The sequence below is a fragment of the Bos grunniens genome, chromosome 6 (assembly GCF_055505025.1).
Source record: "Bos grunniens cultivar Pamir isolate PY7600 chromosome 6, Bosgru_T2T1.0, whole genome shotgun sequence".
NCBI lineage: Eukaryota > Metazoa > Chordata > Mammalia > Artiodactyla > Bovidae > Bos > Bos grunniens.
Genome location: NC_141170.1, coordinates 29,320,573 through 29,338,978, shown reverse-complemented (window position 1 = coordinate 29,338,978; position 18,406 = coordinate 29,320,573). Strand labels below are relative to the sequence as shown.

The 18,406-nt window shown below is 41.4% G+C and overlaps 1 protein-coding gene and 1 long non-coding RNA gene across 6 annotated transcripts in view; one reads left to right on the top strand and one right to left on the bottom strand.

Annotated features, from left to right (window-relative positions):
• ANKRD17 (ankyrin repeat domain 17) overlaps nt 1-4,305 on the bottom strand; it is a 165,763-nt gene extending 161,458 nt beyond the window's left edge. For all 5 annotated transcript variants that reach the window (XM_086405414.1, XM_086405415.1, XM_086405421.1 and 2 more), the window contains exon 1: nt 3,417-4,305. In XM_086405414.1, the coding sequence (XP_086261540.1) occupies nt 3,417-3,833 (417 nt within the window). In that variant the 5' untranslated portion in view covers nt 3,834-4,305. The remainder of the gene's footprint in view (nt 1-3,416) is intronic.
• A 49-nt stretch (nt 4,306-4,354) lies between these two features.
• Nucleotides 4,355-15,456, top strand: LOC147370489 (uncharacterized). Its single transcript, XR_015165314.1, has 2 exons — nt 4,355-4,634; nt 15,166-15,456. It is a non-coding gene; the product is annotated as an uncharacterized LOC147370489 (long non-coding RNA).
• The last annotated feature ends 2,950 nt before the right edge of the window (nt 15,457-18,406 follow it).

Below are 18,406 nucleotides of genomic sequence, written 5' to 3'. Positions count from 1 at the left end.
GCAAATCCTTTCAAAAGTGAATGAATAAGTTAAGTCCTAACTTATTTACTGGGCTCCCTTTGTATGAAATAGCTTCACTAGGTTTGTTACTTAAATTTAAAACCTCAAATTACCTACCAAATATAGATGGAATTCTGATCAACTCCTACTGTATTAAATTTTATGCATCTTTAACAAAAATGTTAACTTTTGAACATGAGTTCTACCTTTAATAGCAAGCTATTAAAGGCATCAGTGTCTGCTTTAGCAAACACTGATGCCATTCAATTACATTTAAAAATAGGTTCAACAGAATGTAATGTTGTTTATGAAATGGAGTATCAACTCCTGCAATTTCCGTATTTTTTTCTTACACTATTCAAATTAAACTATTTAATTCATTTAATCCACTAGTCAGTAAAGAAGTGCATCAGAGTTTTTATGTTAGGAAATACATTTCCATCTATTTTCCATATTGGTCAGTCACTCATTGAAAGCTGAGAGAATTATTATAATTTTCAATTTTTGATCTAAGGTTTTGCATCAGATTGGGGAGGTGGGTAAAGGAATATCTGAAGTTGCACAAATTATCTGCAACATGGTTATCCTATTCTGAAATACTGAAGAGAAAATCCAATTCTCAATATCCTACACTAACATTTAGAAAAAGTTAGATTCTTTTTCTTAAACATTCAAATAAAGCTTTTATTTAAATTGAATCTCCTTTCCTTCCAATGTTCCCTCTTTCAGAAAATATACAAAATATCCTGCTAGCATTTCAAAGTACACATAGATATTTTTTGTTATATTACCCTCCACTTTTTCAAGTTAAATAACTGCAAAACCATAACCTTTTGATGATTTTTATCTGAAGGAGAATCTCAAAGATGCAATCCATATTTTTCATCGTGTAGCAAATAACAGGATGACTTAGAGAAAGGACTTAAGTACAACTATCAGCCATTAAGATTTCCTAGCTTTGTAAAGTTAAAGTTCTGCTGACATGTCGATAAAATGGTAGTAAAACGAAAAACACTGCGCAACTCATCCATTTAGCTTATAGAGTACAGATAAATAAATAAAGCTAATCAAGGATGGAGGCAGGTGCAGAGACATACCGTACTTCTCTTTGCTTATCCTTCATCATGTACCTATATAGATTTATTTTTAATAGTTGTGCTTTCTTCCACTTGTTTTTCCTGACTCATCTCCATAACAAATGACAAACCCATTGTTTATACTGCTGGACAGAAGACAGAATAAAGCATATTAAAAATAAAGAAAACACTTCTCTAACTGATCAGTCAACATATATCACTATCTTCCAAGGAAAACCAAACCCAACTTACAAAACTAACACCACTATAAGCTTGAGCCTATTCTACATGATTTAATGAATTACTAAGTTTTGCTTATTAAGCCAAATTCCAATGGACAGAACTATCTAGAAATGTAAAGTTTAGAGACAAATAATATTTCAGTAAGTACTGCACTCAACTTGATATTAAGTTCCAAACCAGAGCTTGACATTTTGTTAGAGAATTTAAAATTTTAATAAAATATGGGTATTTTGCACAAGCTGTTTGTGTTGGCTTGCAACGGACTGCCTATTTTTTGAAAGAGGTCAGGAGGGGGATACAGGGACTAAACTGTCATGAAAAGTATACTGGTCTGAATCATCACAAAACTTTGATTTCCACTTTTGTTGCTACCATCACTGTCAGTTGCCTCTAAAAAAAAAAAAAAAAAAATTCGTTATCCTCATTTTTAAAATAAGAAGGTTGGATGAGATTATTTCTAAAATGTTTTCTCGTCTCTGTAAAAATAATGCAATTGAAGAGTTCTAACTACCATAACAGATTTTACTGGAAATAAGGATCCTGTTCCATCCTTTTTTCACTGTTTCATATGCAAGTTGAGCTACACACTATTCTGAAACATTCAACTAGGTCAATACAAAATCTATCAATACAAACGTACCCTTAGAATTCAGTAGGCTAAACAGGAATAGTAGCAAGTGCCCATTTTTTTCGTATACATACTTCCAACGATTACATCTCTTCAGATATAACTTCATTCAGTTTGAGGTAAAAGAGAATCTATTCTTCTACTAATAGACAAGTCTCAAATTCTTCAAAAGGTTATTTCTTTATTTGAAATTAGGGAACCCAACTTCCAATAATGCAATTTTCAAAAAATTGTATCAAAATAAGCCTTGTATCAAAATAAGCTGTTTGTGGAAGAGAATAAAAGGCAAGTGGTACTTTTATATAATTTAGTTGTTCTCTCTTATAACTAAATTTATAATCAGCCTTTAAAAAGCGGTTTTCCTTCTGTTGCCTTAAGTTACAACTTCTTTCTTCAGATCGAGATTTTCTAGCTTCCATTTCAGGAAGCAGACAAGAGAGTTACAAAAGACCTGCTAACTAGTAAGGCCAACTCTTAGCTTGTTCTCAGTATGATATGTTTTACTGAGCTTTTGGTTAAATGCCTTCTTTGAAGAATGAGGGCCTGCAACGCCGCCTGTCTGTGAACCCAGGAAAAATTATAAACAGTTATGAAACCAGATCACTAGGACAGACCAAGAGGCCTTCTTCCTATTCCAACTCACCACAACCAAGCCTGGCTCCCAAGCAGCCTCTTAGGCTGCTCCACATTCTGTGAAAAGCAACAGGGCCTAGCTTAATTCTTCCTCACCAAGGAAGCATTTGAAAATGTATGAGTATGTACATGTAAGGATCAAATACATTTTTCATCCACTGAGTCATATATCAATGTAAATGGATATAAGATCCGTTCATCCAAAATCTTTGAGAGATCGAGGAAGTGAAGGTGACTTCAGCAGCCACAATTATGGGGGGGGTGGAGGGGCGGTGGGAACCTGCAGCAGAACAGTATGGAAAAGTACAGCTTCTCACGTGTCTCTCACATACACAAACACTGAGCTCTCAGTCCATTACAAGCTTGCCTCCCCCTCAAACTGCTCCCCTCCACCTCACTAGTGGGAGAAATCTACCAACCTCCTAATCGTTCCCCAAGAGACTCTCCTACCTATTATCTTACCCCTCCCGCTTTGGTCCCGCCCCCGCCCCAGGAGTAACAGGGCCCTACTGGCCTGAGGCCGACCCCGCCGAGTGTGCACACAGTGAATCTAACCAATTCCTTCCACCCCTAACCGTGTGAACCATGCCAGGGTAACGTGCTGTGCAGCAACTCTGTGGACTCTGCGGTCCTCCCACCCCCACGTGTCAGCTACCCTCCCCCACATGTCCACACCTCACGATTTCGGCCCGGGAAAGAAAGCGAGCGGTGTAAAGCCTAGCCCCGAAGACAGATCAAGCCCACAGGAATCTGTCCCCTCGCAAGTCCCCTCCCACCTTTGGCCCCGACCCTTTACACTCCCTTCCTCCCTTCTTCCTTTGAAAGCAGGCCCTTGCCTCAGAAACCTCTTCTTCCTCGTCGTCGTCGTCCTCTTCTTCCTCGCTGTTGTTGCTGCTGGTGCCGCCGCCACCTCCTCCTCCTCCGCCGCCGCCGCCTCCACCGCCGCCGCTGTTGTCGCTGTCGCTGCTGCTTTCGCTGCTGCTGGGGGGTCGGCAAGTCCGGTTACGCTTGGCCTTGTGGTGCTGCTGCTGCGGCGGCTTCTTCTTCAAGAGCAGGTCGCAGACTCGCACCATCCCACGAGGAGACGAGGCCGAGCGAGCCCCGCTGCCGCCGCCAATGCTGCTGCCGACCTCCGCTGCCGCCGCCGCCGCCGCCGCCGCGGGGGGGCCCGCCACCGCCGCCACCGCCGGGGGGCTCCCTTCTCCCTCAGCCGCCGCCGCTGCCGCCGCCACCGGAACCGTCGCCTTCTCCATCTCCGGGGAAAGAGGGAGGGCGCGGACGGGGGAGGGGCGTGGGGGCTACGCTCTACCGCGACTTCGGCCGCACCGGGGCCGACACAGCGTTCGGTGCCGCCTTCGCCGCCACCGCCTCGGTCACCTCTACTGCCGCCGCCGCCGCCGCCGCTCCGCCAGCTCTCACCTCGTCTCGCGATACTAAGGGCGGGGAGCCTGACGATGGGAGGGAGGGAGAGGGAGGGAGCGTGAGGGAGCAAGCTGGGGGTGGGGGAAGCGAAGAGGGAGACCCGGGTCCCCGGAGATCTAGCAGAGGGGAGACTACCGAGAATCGGGGGAAGTGTGCCTAGGGCGACTTCCGATGGGGGGGACGGCGGGGACAGAGGAGGGCCGCGGTGACTGCCGTAGCGCCCGCTAGCACCCGGATCGCTTCTCTTTCCTCGCTATTTCCCCCACACACAGCCCTTCAGACCTCCCTTCTTCCTTCCTCGCTGGTGTCTAGAACGCAGCTGCAGGCGGAAGTACAAGTGACGCCATCAGCCGTCGCCTGAGTGGTGGCGCGCGGGTGGCCGAAAGACGAAAGTGAGACTTAGAGGGCCGGGTCTCCGGCCTTCGCGAGCGGGCGGTGCTGCGGTGCATGGGGCGGGCGGCTGAGCGGGAGGGCTGGAGCGGAGCAGCCCGGGCCGGGTGGGAGCGGGTACGGAAGCTCGGGCCAGACGCTTTGTTAGCAGGAGGCCCGGACAGCCTGATCCGGAAGGTGGGGCCTGGTTCTGGACTGCCGTACGTAGTTTCGTTCCTGGCCATTTTTTCCACCGCCAAATGGTGAGTTAGGGCTTTGGATCTTGAGAGCTGGCGTAGTATAAAGGAAAGAGCCCCTTTTGCCTCAGTTTGAGTCTTGGATCATAGACTTCCTGAAACTGAGTTTACACTTGTGTTACCAACATAAGGAGTTCGATTAGGTGATGTCTGAGATCACTGCAACTCTATAAAGTTTCCTCTAAAGGGCTGAAGACAGGAGAAGGAAGCAGGATCTGTGTCTGACTTTGCAGACGTTTTAATGAATGACCCCGATTTAGTCCTTCCGCTCCATCACCTTCTCGGCTTTTCACTTCTCTGTGAAGTAAGCATCATAAGTAATCATCCTTGTCTGTGGATCTCTTGGAAGGAATATTGTGATAGGGGTTGTGAGTTCGTTTGTGGATGTCTGAAGAACTTGGAGGACTTTTGAAATAATAGCGTAGCTTATTGAACTCAATTATCCCTTTCAGGTTCAATAAGGGCACAGCAGCATAAGGAAAATGAAGGAAACATCAAAGACAGATGTACTGGCACAAGATAAAAAGTATGCCTCAGCTGACATAGTTGCCATTTTAAGACTGCTAAGTTTAGCTGAGTGTGCCTGAATTTTTTTAGCATTTTTTTTTCTTTTTAGCATTGGCATACCATATGAAATGTGGGCAGTTGCCAGTAGTCTGCAGAGTACTATGGCAGAATTGGCAATGACTGAATCGATTCATTCAAGAAAAAATTCATCATGTGCCTACTATGTGCATAGTTTCTAAAATCTAAGTCTCTGCTTCCAGGGGCTTTGCAGTGAAATAAGTGTTATAGTAAATACACAAGAGAGTGCTAGCCATCTGCCTGTTCCTCTTGTACAGTGGTTGCTAAGTGCAGAACAGTATTGTGCAGCTAAGGTGCTCAGTCGTGTCTGACTCTTTGCGACCCCATGGACTGTAGCTCACCAGGCTCCTCTGTCCATGAGGATTCTCCATGCAAGAACACTGGAGTGGGTTGCCATGCCCTCCTCCAGGGGATCTTCCCAACCCAGGGATCGAGGTCTCCCGCATTACAGCTGTATTCTTTACCTTCTGAGCACCAGGGAAGCCCAGAACATTGTATATCTTAACACTACAGATTTAAGTCATAACCTCAGGTGGATTCCTCCCTCCTACTTGTATATTCTGAAGCACCTTTTTCATCCTACCCACTAGAATACTTTTGCAGTCTTTAAATCCCAGCCACGTAGAATTATGTAACTTGAGCAAGCTTCACAAGAAGGCTGATGCTATTAGACAAAAATGCCTTCAATTTGCCAAATGCTAGAAACTTAGGTACTTATGAATCTTTCCTTTCCTCCAATATCAGTGGAATGACACACTCCCTGCTCTTACATAAGATGAATTGTCCATCTGTTCTCTATTTCCAATCCCGTATTTCTCTTTTATCTTTTCTGTCTTCAGGCTTCTACAATTGTCCTTCCACTCTATCTCCTTTCCTCCACAACCAAGCTTTAAAAAGTACTCTACGTTCAATGTCTCTTTTTATTATCTGAATCTCATTTATTAACTCTCTGCAGTCTAATTTCTGCATCTATCACACTATCAAAAATACTCTAAAGTAATCCCATTATTTAGAAGAAAATGAATTCTTATCTTTTATATAATAAGGAAATAATTTATTGGAACTTGTAGAATAAGATTGAACCTACTGAAATGGACAAAGCCTCTGGAGTGACTTTCTATTATTTTTATCTAGCATTTTTTTTTTCCTTTTAGAACCTTGTAGCAGAGTCATTCATGAAACTTATTTATTCTTGGAGATACAGCTAGACTAATTATCCCAACTTCCCTTTAGTTAGTTGTGGTCTTGTAATTGACTTTTAGCCTGTGAAATGTAAGTGGAAGTGATGTGCTCATTTCCAGGCTTAATGAAGTCCTTGCATCCTCACTCTTTCTCCATCAACTTGAAGCTAGTGAGTATGTTGAAGATGCCAGAGCCAGAGAAAGATCATGAGTGGCTAAATTACTACTTGGAATATAGATATTTCCAAATTAGAAACACTCCTTTTTGGACTTCTTGTATGAGAGAAAATTGAGATTTGAGAATTTAGATGTTCCAGAGCTTGAATGACCATGACTAACCCAGATATTGGTACTGGAAGTGGAGTACTGCTAAAACAGTAACCTAAAATATGTTACATTGCCTTGGTGATGTAGCAGATGTTAGAGATACTGGCATCAGAGAATGGAAGGAGACCCATGTTTTGCAGTGGCAAAAGAGGTGTTTAAACAGTTACCCATGATAATTTAAAAGCATATTATCCACCTATTGAGATTGTGACCCAGTAGAGTCTCAGTAATAGGAGGAAATAGTTGAAAAGAGTCAAAGTAATACTATATTTTGAGTTTTACTTTTAGTAAGATATTACTAAAAAGATAAGCTCAGAAAACACTTGCAGAAATGAACATGCATAAAAGTATTTGGAAAGATTGGAAAAGCAGAGTTTTTCTAGACCTTGAAGAGTAAAATATAAAGCTAGAAGAGGCCTTGAGTACAGTCCTGTCAAGATTTAGTCCTGGAACAAAGATCAGATCAAGACTTTGGCCTTTCCATCCAAGACCATTATTTTAGATGGTCTCAAGATAGCTGGGATGATGTTCTTGCAAAACTGACATGGGGGCAAGGAAATGAAGTAAATCATTTTTGAGAATTACATAAGCAAGAACTTTGGATGTAGTTACTGGAAGCAAATAGATGATAGGACTAAACTTTTGAAGGAATTTTACCACTAATCAAATCATGAACCCAATTCAAGTTTGCTCACTTGAGGGAACTGTTCAACCCCAAATTTGCATAAGTAGAAAATAGGACATAAATGCTTTATAGCTCCCCAGTATTCACATAGGATGTGGCCATGGAGAATAATGGACAAAGAACAGTTCAGAGGCCCATATGAGGCCATATAGAAGACAGAGGGCACATGTTTCTCTCCGAAACTAAGTTGAGATCTCATCAAAATTTCCTCCACTCTCAGGGGAGATGGATCAGAAAATTCCTGCTCAATATTTCATCCTTTTTATATATCTATATTGCCTGGTGTCTCACAGTTTTCTCTTTTTCCAGTGAGAGCATATTCTAGTTACCTGTTTCTGCTCTACCACTGTATATTTTGGTCCAGTTTGTTGTGATCAGACAACTGTGTAGATCACAACAAACTGTGGAAAACTTAGAGGTGGAAATACCAGACCACCTTACTTGCCTCCTGAGAAACTTTCATGCAAGTCAAGAAGCAACAGTTACAATGGGACACAGAACAATGGACTGTTTGAAAACTGGGAAAGAAGTATGTCAAGGCTGTAAATCATCATCCTGTTTATTTAACTTATATGCAGAGTACATGATGTGAATCACAAGTTAGAATCAAGATTGCCAGGAGAAATATCAACCACCCCATATATGCAGATAATACCACTCTAATGGCAGAAAGCAAGGAGGAACTAAAGAGCCTCTTGATGAGGGTGAAGGAGGAGAGTGAAAAAGCTGGCTTAAAATTCAACATTCAAAAAACTACAATCATGGCATCTGGTCCCATCACTTCATGGCAAATAGAAGGAGGAAAAATGGAAACAGTGGCAGATTTTATTTTCTTGGGCTCCAAAATCACTGCAGATGGTGACTGCAGTCATGAAATTAAAAGATGCGTGCTCCTTGGAAGAAAAGCTATGACAAACCTTGACAGTGTATTAAAAAACAGGGACATCACTTTACCATCAAAATTGTGTATAAGAGCAAAGCTATGGTTTTTCCAGTAATCTTGTACAGATGTAAGAGTTGGACCATCAAGAAGGCTTTGATGCTTCTTGATGCTTGAAGCATTGATGCTTTGAATTGTGGTGCTGGAGAAGACTCTTGAGAGTCCCTTGGACTGCAAGGAGATCAAACCAGTTGATCCTAAAGTAAATCAACCCTGAATATTCATGGAAAGGACTGATGCTAAAGTTGAAGTTCCAATACTTTGACCACCTGATGCAAAGAGCTGATTCACTGGAAAAGACCCTGATGCTGCGAAAGATTGAGGGCAGGAGGACAAGGGTGTAACAGAGGATGAGATGGTTGGATGGCATCACTGACTGAAAGACATGAGTCTGAACAAACTCCAGGAGTTAGTGAAGGACATGGAAGCCTGGCATGCTGCAATCCACGGGGTTGTAAAGAGTTGGACACGGCCTTGCGACCAAACAACAACAAAACTGTACATCGTTTCCTGGAACTTGGGGTGATATTAGAGATAACTTGTGCATTTAATTCATAGGTTGCATCTAGACCTTAAGAAAAGGACTGCACATTACCTAAAAACTAGACTTTAAGCCTGACCTAGTAACTAGATAGAACTTTTAGATTGTGTTTATTAGGATAGGATGTGTTCTTTGTGTGGGAAGAGAGATAAAATATAGTAGATATTTAGTTATCAGAATAGTGAGCTCTTACAGGCTCTAGAGTCTTTTTCTGGGCACACAGTTAAATTATATTTTCCAGCCTCCTTTGCAATTAGGCTTATCGTTAGATGTGCCAGTTAGGTTCTAACCAGTGGAATGTAAGTGAAAATGATGTGCTCCTGTTGCATCTTTGGTACATAAAACATGTCACATGAAAAGTCCTTGAGCATCTCCATATTCCCCAGCAACTTAAAGCATTTGTATTGGAAACCATGTGTTAAAGATGGTGAAGTCGCAAGGAGGAAGGACTCTAGTTTCCTGAATCTTCACTTGGAAGGTAGCTGCCTGCCTATTGTGTTAGAGTTCAGTGCATTCTTTTGTGTGACTCACTGAGATTTGAGAGTCTGTCCTTACTAGGATAGACCTATCCTTCTTACCCCATGTGCAGCCATCCATTTCCTGGTGTTAACTCTTATATCAGAGGGGTGAGCCCATGAATCAATCGAACGGGAGTGAGGGGGGTACCCTAATCCCTCAGTCATGGTGATTGGTTTAGGAATGGGAAGGTTAACAAAAGGAAGCCAGTCAGAGACAACTTAACATTTTGGCTAGCTTTATTGAGCAAGGCATCTCACTCTGGCTGAACTTAAGCAAAAATTTAAAATTCTGTTGCCTTTGGTTGCTAAGTGGCATGAACCTGTCTGAGAAATCATTTCAAGAAAGTAGAAACAGCCTCAGTGGTATTGCAAGAGGGGGAAAATGCTCATGAATTGAGACACATGTTGGCTCTCTCCTCAGAGTTGAAACCTTAATTGGTAAGGGATAGATACTGCCAGGAAGACTTCAGAATTCAAAAGCAGGGAGCTTGTGGCTTAAGCCCCGCTTCCCACCTGGAACTTTGCCCAACACAGGCAACCTCAGTCAAGTAGAAATGGCAGCATAATATGTTAAGCAGAGGGCCAGGCAGCATTGATAACCACTCCCACTTCTGCATGTTCCTTGACTGCAGTGAACTGTAAAGGAGATACAGAATTCCATAAGAGGTATATAAATTGGATTCGCCAGCCCAGTTGCTCTACATAGGCTTACTGCAGTACTGCTGCTGCTGCTCTAAGTCGCTTCAGTCGTGTCCGACTCTGTGCCACCCCATAGACGGTAGCCCACCAGGCTCCTCTGTCCCTGGGATTCTCCAGGCAAGAGTACTAGAGTGAGTTGCCATTGCCTTCTCCTTGCTGTAGTACAGGATGATTGAAACTCATGGCACAGGCTCTGGGTTCATGATTTGGATAGAAGATCCCTACCCATAAATTCTAAAGTAAGGGCAGACAAAAAACAATCACTTTTTGAGAGACTAGATTGCAAATTATATCAATGGTAGACCTTAGAGCAACAAATTTATATAGCAGGGAGACCAAATACCCATCTGACAATGCCATGATAATGAAGGACCTACCTCCAGCAACAGGATAAAATCTTAGAGAAAAGCCTAATAATATGTTAGTTTGAATTCTCTAAACTTGCATCCAAAATTGACATGAAATTCAAAACAGACTGTTAAACTAGAAAAGGGTAAGAAATCTCAACATGGCAAGGTTTAGGCTTTTAATCTTGTCTAGTGCATAAAGTAGTACCAGTGTCAACAACTGACATACCCTGAAATGTAAAACTAGTGAGTCTGGGTGGGTGGCATTCTGATAACAATTCCTTGGCCCTGGCTAGGAGGTTTGTTGATATTTGTTTAACGTGTTGCAGCCAGCAAGCAATTGTTAAATTTTAGATGTTAGATAATGTCTACATCAAAGTTAACATTTTAGGGGAATCAGGTTTTGGAGTGTATCCATTAGCACACTCCATTGGAGTGTGTACAAGAAAGGGATACATTTCAGCTCAAGCGAGCATTAGGAATGCAGAAGAAAGAATACAGTTGACCCTTATAAATAAATACAGTTGGCCCTCAGTATTGGCAAGTTCCACATATGTGATTAAATCTACAAATTTAGAATCCGCGGATCTAGAGGGCTGACAACTAGACCCAAGCATCTGCACATTTTGGTGTCTGTGGCAGGTCCTAGAACCAGTCCCTTTTGAGGACAGAGAAACAATTGTGTATTTCTTAGACATCCCCTTTTTGATTGTACTCAGAAACCTATGCGACTGAGAGTCAAACAAACCTGCATCTTGCAGGTTTGGAAAACCTATATTCTCTGTCCTGAGCTAAAGTAGGGCAACAGAGGTAAAGAGTTGAAAACTCAGTGAAAAATATAACCGGAATCCTGAAAAAAGCCCTGATTCTTGATCACCTCATGCATTTTGCTGTATATATCCTGTCTGACAATTGTTGACGAATTAGTCCCACTGTGAGTAGCCATTCCCTGAGATGCAACATGGGGGCAAGTAAACAGAGATAAATTCTAGCAGTGTTATCCCTAAACTCATTCCTCGGCTTATAATATTGGATGCAAAGGCCAAAATGGTAACACACAGTTAATTTAGTTGACTAGAGGATAAACTGCTTTCCAGCCTTGCAACACATTGCTAAGGGACAGAAAACAGATTAACACACCATCTGTTTTTGGTTTCTAAACCATGGAATTACCAAAAAACAAGGTAACCAGTAACCAACTAAGATTTTAAGTGACTTGTTCAGACAAAACTTACAAAGCCTTGCAAACAAAGACCTATGTTTGCTTAATTCTGATACCCTCTGATGTATGGGCAAGGGATCAGGGAGCATCTTTGAGAGAGCAAACTCAAGATGTATTAACTGACCAAGGACCTCACCTACTACTAATTAGAGTGCCCTTTCCTTGACCAGGGCTTCCTGGTGGCTCAGATGGTAAAGCTTCTGTCTACAATGCAGGAGACCTGGGTTCAATCCCTGGGTCGGGAAGCTTCCCTGGAGAAGGAAATGGCAACCCACTCCAGTACTCTTGTCTAGAAAATCCCATGGACGGAGGAGCCTGGTGCAGGCTACTTTCCATGGGGTCGCAAACAGTCTAACACAACTGAGCGACTTCACTTCATTTACTTTCCTTAAGTATGTACTAATAAAATTATCTTTGTCATGCTATACTGTGATGAGCAACATCCAAATCTATCTAAAAGAAGTGCATATCACCTAGAACTCTTGGTTTCCAAGCAAGATGAAAAAATTGGATGAGATTTTGGCATATCTCCTCCTTGAGTAGAGAGTATTTCAATTGTCCCTGGGATAATTACATAGTCCTAGACCAGGATATTTAAACAATTCTACATACTAAGTAAAGCACAAGTATAAATAGGTGCCAGATAGTCAAGGGGTAGAATGTAGTGGACAACACTTAGTATGTCTATCTTTTCAGGAGATTCCTATCTTTTATGGAATGAAGCTCTCAGTTATATGACTTTTACTCTGCCATAAAGATAGGTGCATGCATGAATCGAGCCAATCTCCAGAGTGATGTATGACAATCTTAGGCTAGAGCTGCCACTCACCATCTTCGACACAACAGGGAGCAAAACTATCTTACCATAAACAGGTTTGCTGCTACTGCTGCTAAGTCGCTTCAGTCGTGTCCGACTCTGTGTGACCCCATAGACGGCAGCCTACAATGCTCCGCCATCCCTGGGATTCTCCAGGCAAGAACACTGGAGTGGGCTGCCATTTTCTTCTCCAGTGCATGAAAGTGAAAAGTGAAAGTGAAGTCGCTGAGTCATGTCTGACTCAGCGACCCCATGGACTGCAGCCTACCAGGCTCCTCTGTCCATGGGATTTTCCAGGCAAGAGTACTGGAGTGGGTTGCCATTGCCTTCGATAAACAAGTTTACCTCAGAGGTATTGCAGGTTTGGTTCCAGACTACCACAATAAAGCAAATATTGATAAAGTGAGTCACATGAATTTATTGGTTTCCCAGTGTTTATAAGTTATTTTTGCACTATATTGTAGTCTATTAAGTGTACAATACTGTTATGTCTTTAAAAAATGTACATACCGTAAATCAAAAAATACTTCATTGGTATTAAACTCTATCCATCATCTGAGTCTTCAGCGAGTTGTAGTAGCATCACAACTACTTTCGCAGATCACCAAATCAAATATAGTAATAAAAATGTTTGAAATGCTGTGAGAATTACCAAAATATGACAGAGATACAAAGTGAGCAAATGATGTAGGAAAAATGGTGCTGATAGGTTTGCTTAGTGCAGAGTTGCCACAAACCTTTTATTTAAAAAATGCAGTATCTGCAAAATGCAATAATATTTAAAAAATGCAGTATCTGCAAAATGCAATAAATGAAACTTAACAAAGCAAGTTACACCCATAGAAGAAAAGAAGGCAATATTGGCAATAGAAAGTAGAGTCTAAATGCATTTGAAATCTGGGATCATAGACTAACCCATTATCCATTAATTAAGTGGCCACCAAGTTCTTTTTTCCTTCCCATGCCTGCCATTCTCATTTAAGCTACTTTAAGGTAGGTTTTATACATTTGCAAATAAAATGCTATAGTCCTCTGGGTGACATAGTTCCATTCTTAGAGAATCTTACAAAACAAGGATTGGAGCAGTAGTTAATATTATCCCACTGAAACCCCATGGAGATACTTCCTCAGTTGCCTTCCTTGGACAAACTGTGATCGACTTTATTAAGGAAGAGAGTGATTAATGATTACTTCCTAACTGCCAAAGTCATTAGCCATTAGTCTCTTCAACCCCTGACTTCCCTGATGTGGAATGTGACATCAGTTGTAGTTTCCAAGTGGTCCCAGTAAACCAATTCCCCTTTTCTTGCCTAGGTTCTGAACAAGTTAAAGGATAGAAATGGGGACCAAAATATCACTTTATTACTGATAAAGTTACGTTGGTTGATGTTGCTTAGTGGATAAATAGGCCTGCCAACTGATCCCCAGAATTAGACAGATTTATACCTCCAATTGGAGAAGGCAAATGCACCCCACTCCAGTACTCTTGCATGGAAAGTCTCATGGACGGAAGAGCCTGGTAGGCTGCAGTCCCTAGGGTCGCTAAGAGTCGGATATGACTGAGCAACTTCACTTTCACTTTTCACTTCCATGCATTGGAGAAGGTAATGACAACCCACTCCAGTGTTCTTGCCTGGAGAATCCCAGGGTCGGGGGAGCCTGGTGGGCTGCCATCTATGGGGTCGCACAGAGTCGGACACGACTGAAGCAACTTAGCAGCAGCAGCATACCTCCAATTCCTAGCAACACTTGACAGGGACAGCATGGAGGATCAAATGAAAATTCGGTCTCTGGACAACTTTGTTCTTGGAGGTTGGAGGACAAAACCAAATCAGACATTCTTCAGAAATTTACTATTTGTAAGTCACTCAAATCTCCTTAAGTATAGAGGAAGACCCAGAACTGATTGAAGTCCTTTCACAGGGAGTAAACATTAGAAGCAGGATGCTTTCGTTACTAGCACCATTGACCAATTCCTGTTTGAAATTTCCTTCCTTTAGCTTCCATGACAACCTAGTTGCTTTACCTTTTAAATCAATCCTACTTATTCTTTATAAGCCTTTCTTCCTCTATCTGGCTCTTAAATATTGAGTTCCCCATGATTCAGGCCATTGCCCTATTTCTATTTTAACTGTCCCTAAGTAATCGCATGTTAAGTTCACAATTTTATTTACTATAGTTAAGACTAGTGAATTCATAACCCTTACCTCCACCCCAACCCATATAGATCCAGGGCTACCAGTGGATTTACAGTGTTTAATATTTCCTTAGCCTTTATCTACAACCTAAATGGATCTAGGATTATCAAATCCTATTTATTCAGTCTATGTTCTCATTATCTACTTTCTTTGTCCCCACAGCCACTGCCTTAATTTGGCTTCTACCGTCTTTCATCCATTCTATTGCAATAGTCTATTAATCTCTCTGTCTCTGATCCTATCCTACTCCATCTTATGCTTGACATTGCCACCTGAGTTAATTCTCTACTTTGTGAAAAGTCAATTGTGAAAACAATTGACATCTGGATTTAAAGAAAACAATACATATTGATTATAGAACATTAACAAAATAGAAAAACACACACAGGAACATATCATTCCATCAGCTAGAGATAGCCAATGATGATATTCCTAAATAAATCCTAAAGGAAATCATACCTGAATATTCATTTGAAGGACTAATGCTGAAGCTGAAGCTCCAGTACTTTGGCCACCTGATGAGAAAAACTGACACATTGGAAAAGACCCCGATGCTGGGAATGATTGAAGGCAGGAGAAGGGGATGACAGGAGGAGATGGTTGGATGGCATCACTGACTCAAGGATTATGAATTTGAGCAAGCTCTGGGAGTTGGTGATGGACAGGGAGGCCTGGCGTGCTGCAGTCCATGGGGTCGCAAAGAGTTGGACACAGCTGAGCGACTGAACTGGCGTGTATTTTTAAATAAAATGAAAATGTTTCTTCTGCTTTTTTAGCATGCTTTTTGTTTTACTTAATATATGTGAGCATATTCTCATGCCATTAGATGTGATTTGTATTGAATATACAATGGATATATCAATTTATTTAAGGCAGGCATTGTAGGGAAGCCTGGTGTACTGCAGTCCATGGGGTGCAAAGAGTCGGACATGACTTAGAAACTGAGCAACAAGAAGACATATCATATTAAAACTTAAGAAAATCAAAAATAAAGATAAAGTCTTGAAAGAAGCCAGAAGCAAAAAATACCTTACCCATAGAGGAGCAAAGATAAGAATTAGCATTTAACTTCTTGGTGGTGGTTGTTGTTCAGATGATAAGTCATGTCCCGACTCTCCCCTGGTGGCTCAGGTGGTAAAGAATCTGCCTGCAATGCAGAAGACCCTGGTTCCATCCCTGGGTCAAGAAGATCCCCTGGAGAAAGGAACGGCTACCCGCTCCACTGTTCTTGCCTGGAGAATCCCATGGACAGAGGAGCTCTACATCCATGGTGTCGTAAAGAGTCAGATACAACTGAGTGACTAACACTCTCCAGAAACCATGCAATCAAAAAGAGAGTGAAGTGAAATATTTAAACCGTAGAGAGGTAAAAACCCCAGTGTAGAATTCTGTACCCTACAAAATTTTCTCCACTGAAGTGGGTTGCATTTTCCCTTCCAGATAGCTCCTTTAGTGCCCTTATTTTGAGGTGTGGCTGTAGGTCTTAATTCTGGACGTTCACCTAAAATCCATTTCTTCTATCCATCAAAAAAATTCTATAAGCCATTCAGTGTCCTATAATATATTGTTTTCTGCTTAACCACAGTATATTTACCCCTTTCAACTTAACTCTGACCAATAAAATAGTACCAACAGTGACTTTCTCAAGACAATGTGAACTTGTGATTGATTATCTGACCTGAGTGGGTTTTAAACAGGCAAGAGTTCTTTTAGCATCAGTGAGTGGGACTCAGGAAATCTGTAGCTTAAATAATCACTTGAAATTTCCTAGAATGAAGTGTTTACTAATGTCAAAACTTTGGCAAGCCATATGAATATAATGTGAATGAGGAATACGGGTTTGTGGGGTGGGTTGTCTGCTTTTAATTATACCAAACAAAGCTTAAATAAAGACCATGACAAATCCAAGATTTTAAATTCCAGGCTCTAGGCATGATTAGAGTTTTGGGGAGCTTCTATAATTGCCCTAAGCAAAACTTGCATCGTTAGGTCCAGAGAAATAATACCTGAAAATAAGACATAGAATCTGATCTTCCAAATTGCAGGGTTAAAATGAAGGCTGAGAATTCACAGGATTTCAAGGACGTATATGTAAAAATCAGGGACTATTTGGGACATAATAGGATCCTGAGAACATTTGGGTGAATTCATATAACTCTGAAGTTCACAAAACATCAAACCTCACTGTGTCTTCCTTGCCAGCAAGCCCTCTTCTTGTTAAGACTTTCCTTTCCCTCCCTGAAATCCTTGTAGCAACCCACTTGAGGGAGCTATCACATGTCATATCTCTCCCACTTCTTGTATCCAGTCCAGATCTGTAACTAGAGTCATAATCAATTAAGAGGTCTATGAATAAAAGTGGCAAGATTTTGATAAGCTTCAGCAAACTGGAAATACGTATGAAGATGGAAAAAGGAAGGAATACAAATTTAGAGTCAAATATTGATATAGGAGTCTCATCCATGTAGTTATATTAATAATTAATTTAGATGTAATCATTTTGGAATAGTTACAATCATTCGTTGGCTTGAGGAACTGAAATGTATTTTGCTGGTGGACAAAATTAAGTGGATTTGAGATATCATACGTTCCTTAACAAAATGTAGAGGAATGAATAGATTTAAGGAGAAAAGAAAAACTTGAGTGATTTATCATGTTCACTCTTTCTCCTACTTTCCATTGTCTCCCAAAAGAACCCAAAGGATACTCTCCTCATCGAGATACTGACAAAGTAGTGACAGAAATGTCAGCAGTCTTGAAAAGCTCAACACTCTTGTTTCCATCATCAAAAGCCTGGAGATAAAGTCGGGGGTTACAGAGGCCCTCTTATTTTAATAGAAATAGGATAATCCTACAGTAATACAGATCAATTTATTGCATTTAAGCAACAGAAACACAGTAGATGTGATTGGCATAACTGTAAGACTACAGTGGAATTCAGAATGAAAGATCTTTGGTAATGGCAAAGTGATCATGAAGCTTCTTAGGACTAAATAGATAGGCAGCTAACAAGAACAGTCAGGGTTGCCACATTACACATAACTCTTAGCAACCATTTACTTTGTAGTCTATATAGATGGTATCTCTTGGAGCACAAGACCTACTACAAGTGAGAATTGTGCACACTTGAACTATACAAAAAAGATCCTCATGACCCAGACAGTCATGATGGTGTGATCACTCACCTAGAGCCAGACATCCTGGAATGTGAAGTCAAGCTGGCTTTAGGAATTATCGCTGTGAACAAAGCTAGTGGAGGTGATGGAATTCCAGTTGAGCTATTCCAAGTCCTGAAAGATAATGCTCTGAAAGTGCTGCACTCAATGTGCCAGCAAATTTGGAAAACTCAGCAGTGGCCACAGGACTGAAAAAGGTCAGTTTTCATTCCAATCCCAAAGAAAGGCAATGCCAAAGAATGCCAAACTACCCCCACGATTGCACTCATCTCACACACTAGCAAAGTAATGCTCAAAATTCTCCAAGCCAGGCTTCAACAGCATATGCACCATGAACTTCCAGATGTTCAAGCTGGATTTAGAAAAGGCAGAGGAACCAGAGATCAAATTGCCAACATCTGCTGGATCATCGAAAAAGCAAGAGAGTTCCAGAAAAACATCTATTTCTGCTTTATTGACTATGCCCAAACCTTTGACTGTGTGGATCACAACAAACTGTGGAACGTTCTTCAAGAGATGGGAATACCAGACCATCTGACCTG